Below are 11,717 nucleotides of genomic sequence, written 5' to 3'. Positions count from 1 at the left end.
CTTTAACCGGATCAAACGGGTGTGGGGACGTATCTGGGGGATATCTGAGAACCTCAGGGTCGAAATCTTAGTTAAATTTTGTGGGGACAAAACTGTCCGATGGTAAATTTCTTGGGGACCTATTTGGGGTATTACTCTAATAATAATAAAATTGGTCCAAATCCAAGTAATAGATACAACAGTGATAATATTAGTGGGTATAAATTATCATTTTTTAAAAGCTTTAATTCATGCTTAGTAAACTTTCAATTATTTCTAATATACTATGTTACATATATCTATAATACAGTGTATATGACGGTAAATAATAACGTTTTATGTAATTTTATTTTGTTTAATATCTAATAAATTTAGATTCGAATTTTCTTTTATTCTTTTCCAATTGAAATAGTCCTATTGCATGATTAATAACTTTGATTTCTATTATAATAACTATTTTTTTCTACTATTTTCTATTTACTATTTTCTTATTCTAATAATAATTGTTCCATATAGAGAAGTGCATCCTGAATTAGAAATAGAAGTAAAAAAAATTGAAAAAAAAAGTGAAACAAATTAAAAGGTAAATTAATAGAATAAAAGAATTGAAGAAGAAGTTACATATGATTTTTGTATAACCGTTGTTGAAATAGAGATGAAAATGAGATAGAGAACACTAAAATTTTGAAGTGAGTTATACTCTGTAAACTATGTGCAAATGTGCAATCACTCTCCTTACAATAGTAGTTGTGGTATTAAATATTTATTTATTTATTTTTAAAAATCTAATTTTTTTTAATTCTAAAGGTATTGGTATTTTTTTATTTAATTTATAGTGTTAATAATATTTTATTTTATTTAATACCTAATAAATTTAGATTCGATTTTTTTGCACAAGGTTGAATTAAAATAGTGCTATTGTACCATTGACAATTTTAATTTCTGTTATAATAACTATTTTTTTCTACTATAAAGTTACAGGTTAAATATTTTTTAATTTAATTTATACTGTAAATAATAATATTTTATTTCATTAGTTACCCAATAAATTAAAAGAGATATAAGAGTTTGATATCCAATTATTTTTTTCATTTTACTTCTATCACTATAATCCAAAACAACCGATACAGTTGTTATTATTTCTACCATCATAAGAGCAGTCCAAAATAACACATATGTAGTTATCATTATTATAACACATATGTAGTTATCATTATTTCTACTATCATAAGAGCAGTTTGTTCGTACTATCTCATATATATTATTTCGTACTCTTTTATTATATTATTATCGTTATTTATTTTTTATTTTTATTATCACTCTTTTCTGATTTTTTTTCTATTTATATTGATATGGACGTTTATTATAAAAATAAAATTTTCAAAACCAATAAAAGGTAAAAGTATATCTTAGTTGGGATGTATTATTATTTAATGCTAAAATAATATATAAAATACTATTAAGATATATTGTGATACATATATACAATAAATGATAGGAAGAAGGATTCTAACCGGTATAGAGTATATGAAAGGATAATCAATTCATTGTATCAACGAGACCAATAAACAATAAATTAAGTATTACTATATTAACGACCGTGACAATTGTATTGATGATACATATTTTTATTTTAATATTAATAATTAAACGTGATATTAAATCAGGTTCGTCTACTCAAAATTTATTCTATTGGTTGGAGAGATACCATTAAAGCAAACAAAACTCATCATGAAGATAATAAAAAGAGAAATATTGGATCAAAAGAATAAAAAATAATGAAATAAATTTTTATTATATAATAATAATACTATCTATTTTGACGTATATACTAATTATGTTAAAAATTTAACTTTTTTTTTTCAGCCATAAATTTAGAAGTGCACAACTAGCTCATTTTGGTAACAAACAATAATATAAATTCCTAATAAATAAGATGTAATGTCATATATAAACTAAGACTAATATCATTTTTTTTGTTTTTTAAAAAATTCAGTGCAAAACAAGATATCTCAATTCTACGGATTTTAATTGAATTAATTGAATTCGTCCCTATAATAAGGAATCAATTTAATTAAATAATCTTAAATCGTTTATATAATTATTTTTATGGTAAAAAAATGTGACAAATTTTCAAGACTCAAGAAATTATTAATAAGGAGATGTATGATGAATTACGAAATTTTTTATTCAAATACACAATTTTTATATTCTCCTATTTTATTTATTGATCATTCTTATAGTTTGATATTTAAAAACAAAAAAGACAAGCATTCTCATTTCTTTTGTTTTTTCACTATTTATAGGAAAAAGAAGCCTCTTTAGATCCAAATTCATATTTTGGCCTACCACTTTAAAAAATGAAGACAAATATAAATATCCATAATATTTAAGTAAAATTATCTTTTACAAATAACTAACATGTATTTTGATTTATATATACTCTTTTTGAATCAGGATAATATTATTATCATTATTTTTTTAACTATATTTTTTTTTGATAATATATATATCTCTTTATTTGGTGCTTTTATAATTTAACATTTTAAAAGTTTTTTATAGTAATTTTAAAGTAAAAAAATATGATATAAATAAGGTCACGTTAATATTAAAATAATGACAAAAATATTTATCTAATAAATTTAAAAAATAAATAATATATTAACAAAAAAAATTTTAAAAAATAATAAAAAAGCGACTGAACATCGTGCCTATTAAGCCGCTAGTATAATTTAATGCTATAAATTTTTTGCATCATAATCTATAATATTGTAAAATTTCAATGTTTAAAATAATGCAAATATTTAAATAACTACTAGTTTTTACTCAGTATACAACTACCGACCTTCTTTGATATGCATGATAAAGAGAAATTACCATAAAATTTTCAAAAAATTAACGGAACAATTCCTCTTTATTTATGTTTAATCTGAAGGATGTGTTCAATTTTTAGACTCTCGCCTTTCGGTGTCCATAAAATGTTGAACAATACATTCAGTTCATATAGTCGTACATAAATGTCTATTTTGAATATAGAAATTGTTGCAATTGTTCAAGACCAAAAAAAAGAAAGTTATCAATTTTAGATTCCTATACTTCTAAAACATTTTCGTCGAGCTTTAGAAATATTCCCGACTATTTTTTTTTTATTTACAATACTTCAAGAAAAGCTTCTATAAGACATTAAATATACCTAAAAAATTATAAGTATTTCCATGATAGGACAGCCATGAGCTTCGACACTTGAAAGGAAAAAAAAATTGCTTAAAGAAGGCTCATTTAAGTTCGAATTAAAAGATATAAAATCACATGACATAAACAGCAAGACTTAAATAATGTTACGCCATTTCTTTTTCCTTTCACGAACACAACCCTAATCTCCACTTGTGTTGACAATAAGAATTGGAAAGAACAAAAGATTTGCTGTAAACCTTTAAATAAATTTTACTCAAAGCAGCATATGCAGGATACAAAATTTATGCTACCAAAAGTAAGCAGGTTAATGCTCACTTTGATCTCCATAGGTACACGCGTCAGTCATTTTAGTTCTCATTGATTTTAACGAGTCAAGTAAAATGATTCACGCGTGTACATGGAAGAACCAAAGTAAGCATTAACCTGCAAAAAAATCATTGTGTAAACTAATTTGTGCATGCTTTCCGTGCTCGGCTAAATTTCTAAATTTATCTATAACTTGTGTGTGTAAGCCTTAACTCCATGTGTATGTTAAATTTCAATTTTGACCTTATCAAATCGATTAGTTCCGATTTCATCGCTGGAATACTTTTCTTGGCATGATGGAAATGTAGCACAGCAGGAAGAAATGTCGATTCCGGCCACCTCCATAGCATTGCAGACCCATTCAGGAACATCACCTTTGGGAAACTGCAGTAGAAAGGTGTGAGAAGATTTAATAACAGTCAACAAATATTTTTGATAGTTTGAAAAAGATGATGTTGGTAAATATCTTTCAATTCAAAGATAAATATTTAAATTTCAAACATACAAACATTAACATGAATGCAGATGAAAATAATGAAATGAAGTATTAAATACCATTGTTTGTAAAAAGTCACATACAAACCTACAAAAAAATAAAAAGTAAAAGGGTTAGTGGCATATAGGGAGGCTTTGAACTTCTCAAGGGGAAAAAGTTATAATTAATAATAGAAGAGAGATCCAATGATAGGAACACGTAATTAAATATAAGCATACTTTGGGAACCTTCCCTCAACTATTGATGTGTGTAAATTCCTGCTAAGCTGCAAATTTAAAAATACAAGGACTTTAGTTGAACATGTATATACATATACTGATCATTAATTTATAAGCAAAATTTTATATAATGTAGAGTTTTCTACCCGCATCATGTAATATAAATTATGATATGATAGAAGCTGAGACCCCATGGCGTCTTTAGTGACAAGGCAATGGATGTAGGCCCTGGTGTAGTTCTTGCAAACCTATGAGGAAAAAATAAAAAAATAAAAAAATATGCCAATTTCGTCAAATAATTCATCAAATAAAGAAGTACCCTCTCAGAAGCATACCATACAAGGGCAGGTAGGATCAATTGGTCGAGTATCATCAGCCATGGCTCTGTGTTTTAGTTTTAGTACTCCCTACAAACATACCGCAAAGAATTTTTAAAATCATGCGGATGCATCAACAAGTGGACTATGATGGCAGGAAAAAATTATAAGGTTATGTTCAGCTAGATGGAAAAGAGGGGCTACATTTTGTGGTGCTAAATTTTAAAGGAAGAAAGAAAAATTTTTCAGAGTAAAATTCACTAATCCTACGGATAAATTTTACTTTATATTTGACTAGGGTAAATGTTTGCCCCCGTTTAGTGAATTGCATATTTGAGCTCTTGAGAATTTTTATTTTCTCTGTATACCAAACAACTTGTAATTTTAAGGAGATAATATTTTCCTCCTTTAATTTTTATTCCATAAAGTTTTGTTCCCAAAAATTTTAATTGTAACATAGCCTAAATTGTCCATAAAATGGAAAAAGATCACCTCAGGAATAAGGGCAGTCCCAAAACGTGCTGTACGGGTGGGGTAGACACAATCATACATGTCTGCACCCAAAGCACTACAAACAACAATATCAAGTGGATAACCAACTCCCTGGAACAAGTACAAGCAAATGGTATGAAATTGATTTAATTTGAAATGTATATCAAAGTAATGGCTGCTATGATGAAAGTTATTCTGACCATAACGTATCGTGGTTTATCCTCTGGCAAAGCAGCAGTGCACTGAGCAACAACTCGCCAAAACGAATCTTTGTCTTCGCCTCCTGCAAGACCACCAATAGCATAGCTGTGACAAAAGAAAATTATATTAAGCTCCTTAGCAGCATTACGAAACTATTGATTCCACATGTCCTCCTTTATTTCACAAGGTTACTTCTAATTGTAGTATGTCAATGAAAGAAGACCTTTATCTATTCATGCATATTTTTGGAATGCTATACTATTTTTCTTCACTCTTTTGATAAGTACTAGATACCAGATCAACAATCCTAGTTTTTCTTTTCTTTTGTTATACACATTAAATTGTCTCGAGTTAGTTTAACTCACAATTTATAGTTTAACTTTAAGATATTACACACTAATGATTCATGAATAATATGACCAAGCCCATTTTGTGTGGTGCCTAAACAAAAGAGACTGGAGCTGACATTCAAACCAGCTAGTATTGTATACTGTCTAGTATAGTTCTAAAAGACAGCACAAAATAAATAGATAACATTAGAAATGGCAATATGCTTGAAACCACAAAATAGACTATATGACTAAATAAACTTACGCTTACCCAGGCAAGTTGCGGTCTACCAAACCTTTGACACAGATGTCCCTGAGTACAGCATATTGCAAATTATAAATTTATAGTTAGTTACTTGTTTCACAACATCCACATTGATAATAGGAAGAACATCATGGTTTGTGCTAAAATTTACCTCAACTCAGGATCTAAACCACCTTGTACAATACCAAACAAGTTCTGATCGTGAGGTCTCTTGTGGGCTGTTAACAGAAGGAATGTCCATTACATTTAGCATTGGAAACAACCAAAGACTTAAATGATACACTTCAATAACATAATTACCTGTTATGCATCTGTCTATCCATCTAAGCGTTCGATACATAGCTTCCTCAATTCTTGGACCAGTAATGGTGGTCTTTACGACATCATCCAAAGCCATAATAATATCTGCTCCAATTCTATTCTGTACAATTTATGACGAACATAAGAAAGAAAAATCAATTTTCTTAAAATATATTGTTACAGTTTGCTAGCCGTAAGCTCCAACCAAAAACTCCAGAAGCAGGTACAAGAAACCAGAAATTATTGAAGGCATCAAGAAAACGTGCATAAGAACAACGAATCAATTTCCAGTGCTATACTTTGTAGTCAGTACTACAATCTGTTATGCATTGTCACTTGCAATTTTCTATGAGGCTTAAATTATAAACATTAATCGAATATCTAATAAAAGATCATCTTTCTCAATTTGGAAATACTATATTGGGAATAACTATAACTTAAAACAAGAATTCAATGAACAACTTCTATCTGAAAGCAAATCATAATATGTGGAGTCCTAAAAGTTTTCAAATTTTAAATAAACTATCAAGTATTGATTGAAAGAAACATATGGAGGAAAAACAATTAATCTACATACTTGTATCTGAATTGATTCTTCGGGTGTAAGAAGCATTGGCTAAATTGTAGAATTTGAATATTTGTAACTGAAATTTTTTATAATTATTATTATTATGACACTTTTAATGTATGTTTATTGCATTTAATTAGTACTTGATGTTTCAATTGAATAATAATATATAAGAGTTTTTTGTTTTAATTTTTTTTAAAAATTTTACTAAATAGTGATTGGTTGATTTTCATCTTTTGCCAAGTCATTAGAATTGCTGATGTGACATCATTAACAAAAAAAGATGGCTTAAACTCATTGTGGAGAGAGTTGGTATCAACTTTTATATAGATATAAATATAAATATAAATAGATAAATAGATAGATTGATAGATAAATAGATAGATGGGGAGTTGAACCTCGAAATGAAGCGCCATGGGCTTTGTTTGAGGAGCGGGGTAGGGCACACAACTAATGGTATGTCCTAGCATGGAAGAAGAAGGGCCGTAAGCAATGGCATTATGAACAACACAAACAAAGAATTATTACATGAATAGAAAGTGTTTTAGATAGAAACAAATAGAGAGAACTTACAGAGAGAGAGAGAGGGGAGGAACAAGAACATGCGACGAATGAAGTGCCCTAGGCTATTGAAAGCGTTAAAGCTGTGGTGTGCGTACCTTCATGGCTGTGAAAGCAGGTTGGCCGGAACTTGTGATGTAGTAGAGTATTGCTAATGTTTGGTCTCAATCTCAAAGGAAACGCAATGACAATGCTATTTCTCATTACAAGATGAAAACGGACCAAACTATACCTTGCATTAAACAAGCTACGACAACTTTAGACTAAGCCTGGCCTGTAACATGTTAAAAAATCTATCACTACACTAATAATAGAAACTAAAAAGGATTCAAGAGATAACTATCCCAATTGGTGTCCAACTTGCATACTAAATTATCACAAAAACAAGGGGATATATGAAACAAAAGAAGAACCAAATTTGAAAATAAAACAGGATAAGTAAGTAACACATGCAGTAGATGAAAATAAAACGATTAAACGCTTAACCATTGTGAACAAAAATTGCAGAAATCAATACACATGGAGCAACAAAAAATAGATGCGACTCAAAAGGCTAACAAGAGCATGAATGAAACTGATACCTAAAACAGAGAACTCAATAACAATCAGTATTTAAAAAATAAAATTAGCTTACTATAGATAACACGTTCAATTAACTGGGACTAAATAATCAAACATGGACAGTTATGGAAAATTAAAGAAGTCAATGCAGATTCAAGAAAGAAAATGAAAGAAGAGAAAAATTGTAAGGGGCAGAAGAGAAACCTGTGACGTGAGGGAGAGGAGAACGGGGTGAGGGTGCTTTGAAGTGTGAAGAGGGGAGAATGAAAATTTTGAGGCGGGGGGGGGGGAAATTTTGAGGCGGGGGCGGCTAACAAAGCTTCGTAGAGTTGAGTTGAATTGACAATTCAGCACCATTAAAGTGGGTTTAGGGTTATAAGGTTGAATTTTAAAATTTAATTATTTCATTAAAGTGGGTTTAGATTAATTGAGCACCATTAAAGTGGGTTTAGGACCGCACCATTTCTGTCTAAACTCTAAAGTAAGATAAAATAAATGCAATGGTTGGATAACGTGTTCAACGCTCGGGGGTTTGGCTTTGGGCACGTGTTAAAGACTTAAAGTACAAAGAACCCACAGCGGTAAGCCTGTAAATGTTTTTCACGTATTTTTTAATTCGGTACACCAGAAATTAATGTCACAAATTAAAATTTTATTTAAAAGTTTGTTGTTGGGACATAAAATATTATTCTTGATGTTTAAATCATCCTATTTAAGTCTCTAATGTTTCAAAATTGACTCAATGTTATCCTATCGTTAGGATCTGTTAACAGAATTGACGGCAGAACAAAATTGAGATGATTTTAAAACGTTAGGGACTTAAATAGGACGGAACTGTTGGAAAAAAAAAGATACATAAAAATAAATTTAATCTTTTAATACTTAAATGTGATTAAAAAATAATTGAATAACTACGTACCGTAAAAAATTAATATTATTAAAGGATAAAATTAAAATTTATTTCTATATATCATTTTTGTTCCCAACGTTGTCGTCCTATTTAAGTCCCTAACGTTTCAAAATCGTCTCAATTTTATTTCGCCGTCAATTCTATTAGCAGATCCCTAGCTGCCACACAACATTGAATCAATTTTAAACCGTTATGGACTTACTTAAAGAGGACGATTTAAATGTTAGGAACAATTTTGGAACTTACCCCAAACGTTGAAAAAAAAAACGATACTTTACTCTATTATTATTATTATTATTATTTCCTCACGAGTTGTAGCCTTGTAGACATAGTTGTAAGAACCGAACCGATGATCAAACAATCAGATTACTGGTTCATTGGTTTATTAGTTCAACCGATAAACCACTGATTGAACCAATAAAACCGGTTTCACATAAATAAAAAATATAAAATACTAAAAATAGTCATAAACTTAATAAATTTAAAATACATATCTTTAGTTCTTCATCAACATTTTAAAAGCAACCAAGTTTCAAAATTTAAATATAACTAATAGAAAGATAAACATGAAATTAGTTAGTACTAGTACATTAGTATCTTAATTAAACACAATAAGAATAACAATTCATAAACTAAATCCAAAGGAGTGATTTCGAAGTCGGAAAGTTGCTCTTCATGACAAATGTGGAGTTACATCCTAATTTAATTTTTTAGGAAATGTCTCTAAGGGTGTTTTTTCTCTGAGGAACTGACTAATGAAGCCTTGCAGCTGTAACATCCATTTGGTTGTCTGATTGACGTGTCAAATTTAGTATAGTTTATTTGGGTAGGATAAAAAATGTTGAACTTTCTGTTTCTTTCTAACCGTTGATGAAATGTTTCGAAAGCTCTAATTGCTTTGGAGGCAATGGAGGCTGCAAGTTATTACTTATGATTTGATCAATGCCTGAGATATTGTTCTATCAAAAGAATCTGGAAAACTGGATGGGAAATTAAATACATAAGAAGTGGACATGATCAAAGTGAATCAAACATTCTACTATGCTGTTCTCCTCTAATTTAAGGAATCACCAAATGTTAACTTCTAAGAAATTGATTTGGGAACATTTTTCTGGTAGTCTTTGGGGAATCAAGTCCAGATGTACTTTTCATGTTGTAATTTGTTTGTTACAAAACATTTATTGAACAGGAAAATTTAGTTATATTGCTGCATATTATTTGAATTACTTACTGTATCTGGCCAATTTATCACTTAGGAGATGCTTACTAATTCATGTTTTCCGTGCTTTTCTTTTGCAGAAATTTTTATTTCAGGGTAGGTTCATATTTGGACCAGATGTGAGATCATTGGCACTGACAATTCTCCTCATTGTTGCTCCTGTTGTAGTTTTCTGTGCCTTTGTTCATATTTTAACAAGCATATTCATCCCAGAAATTTTAAGTTTTCAACACAGAATAGAATAACATAGGAGAAGTGCAGTTTAAAGTTGCTGGATAAAATAGGAGAAGTGCAGTTTAAGGTTGCTGGAGAACAGAGAAGAAGTGCAGAACAACATTATTCATAAGTCATACCAGCGAGAAGTGCAGAACAGAGGAGAACTGGAGCTAACCTGTTTGACAGAGCAGAAGAGCGAGGCAACGGCGAGGGCGACGGCGCAGCAACGGCGAGGCAGGAGCAGCAACGGCGAGGCAACGGCGACAGCAATGAGAGACAGGGACGAAGCGGAGCCGCGGGTCTGTTCTATTCCTTCAGACTTCAGAATAGGTGTCCGGCGGTGAGACGAAGAAGACGACGGCGGGCGGCTGGCGGCGGTGGCTGGGTGAGTGACACTGTGACAGATTGAGGTGAGGTGGTGACGGGGAGGGTTAGCCGCTAGGGGATTAGGGTTGCTGGGTTGGGGAAAAGTGGAAAGTGGAAACAGAACAGGGATTTTACAACTATGCTTGTAGGGGAGAAAACGATTAATGTCTGACTGTATTTGAAGTTCGTTTTTTGATGGATATGAGATTGACTACAAAATTTATGGCACATATTATTATTATTATTATTATTATTATTATTATTATTATTATTATTATTATTATTATTATTTCCTCACGAGTTGTAGCCTTGTAGGGGAGAAAACGATTAATGTCTGACTTTATTGAAGTTCGTTTTTTGATGCATGGATATGAGATTGACTACAAAATTTATGGCACATATTGTTATTCTAAAAATTGAATTTGGAATATAATAATTAAATTAAACAACTTAAACTCCCCCAAGTTAGAGTAATAGGGAACAATCTAATCGGTTTAGTTAACCAAAGTACCAAACTCCACTTTTTAATTTGAATATGGAAGTAAAAGTGGTGTTAGACTCGGACATGAGGGATACAGGTGCTTCATAGCGATGTGGTGTCAGTGGAACAACTCGGAGGATCCGAGTTGTGTTGGATATTCCATTTCATAATAAAAATGACAACAACAAACAACTCGGAGGGTCCGTTTTCTAACTTTCGAAATTCATATTTGTCCAACCACAAGTCGGACCATGCGATTTCTTAAGCAAAATTTTAAAATCAAACAACTCGCATGGTCCGATTTATGTACTCTGAGTTTTTTTAATTTTTTTAACACAAATCGGACCCTCCGATTTGTGTACTCTGAATTTTTTCCACTTTTTTAAACACAAATCGGATGGTCCGATTTGTGTACTCCCACAATTTTAAAAAACACAAAAAATTACCATGTTAAAGTATATCACTTATTTTGTTTCCATATCAAAATTTTTTAACCACCAAACTCTTTGCATCGAATTAGGGTTATCATGCATAGTCACTTCTTAAAAGTCATAAACATTTTATGTAAGAGAGAAGTGATGATTATTCTTTTGTATTTAACTGTGCTTCGGACAAAAAAATATCTATATCACATTTCTATTTGAAACTTTTTTATTTATAATTAAATATTTTGGGATGTTTATTCTGCATCACATTAATAACTAATTTGTGTAGAATTATCATATGATTTTTGAATA

General features: G+C 30.3%; 1 protein-coding gene and 1 long non-coding RNA gene across 3 annotated transcripts; both read right to left on the bottom strand.

Moving 5' to 3' along the window:
* LOC107605417 (queuine tRNA-ribosyltransferase catalytic subunit 1-like) lies at positions 3,240 to 6,711 on the bottom strand. Its single transcript, XM_016307295.2, has 11 exons — positions 6,676 to 6,711; positions 6,099 to 6,219; positions 5,950 to 6,016; positions 5,805 to 5,846; positions 5,204 to 5,309; positions 5,004 to 5,114; positions 4,530 to 4,601; positions 4,341 to 4,442; positions 4,195 to 4,241; positions 4,036 to 4,063; positions 3,240 to 3,864 (listed from the first exon to the last, which is right to left on the bottom strand). Exons 1-11 carry the CDS (start codon positions 6,709 to 6,711, stop codon positions 3,706 to 3,708), a joined length of 891 nt encoding a protein of 296 aa, XP_016162781.1. The 3' UTR covers positions 3,240 to 3,705.
* Positions 7,026 to 8,097, bottom strand: LOC107648517. Of its 2 annotated transcripts, none has more exons than XR_001621962.2 (3): positions 7,993 to 8,097; positions 7,240 to 7,501; positions 7,026 to 7,129 (listed from the first exon to the last, which is right to left on the bottom strand). It is a non-coding gene; the product is annotated as an uncharacterized LOC107648517 (long non-coding RNA). The 2 variants fall into 2 exon arrangements; XR_002349467.1 differs by having other exon boundaries at positions 7,029 to 7,129; positions 7,326 to 7,501.

This window comes from Arachis ipaensis, chromosome B06 (genome assembly GCF_000816755.2).
Source record: "Arachis ipaensis cultivar K30076 chromosome B06, Araip1.1, whole genome shotgun sequence".
Taxonomy (NCBI): domain Eukaryota; kingdom Viridiplantae; phylum Streptophyta; class Magnoliopsida; order Fabales; family Fabaceae; genus Arachis; species Arachis ipaensis.
The sequence above is the reverse complement of the archived record's forward strand: the minus strand, read 5'-3'. Positions and strand labels throughout refer to the sequence as shown.

What these genes read in the sequence shown, in the direction of transcription:
- LOC107605417 (XM_016307295.2), bottom strand. Translation starts at nt 6,711, where the DNA reads ATGCTTCTTACACCCGAAGAATCAATTCAGATACAA. An exon ending in GGACTGCCCTTATTCCTGAG is followed by an intron (nt 4,602 to 5,003) that starts GTGATCTTTTTC and finishes GTATGTTTGTAG; the next exon opens with GGAGTACTAAAACTAAAACA. An exon ending in ATTTATATTACATGATGCGG is followed by an intron (nt 4,242 to 4,340) that starts GTAGAAAACTCT and finishes TTAAATTTGCAG; the next exon opens with CTTAGCAGGAATTTACACAC.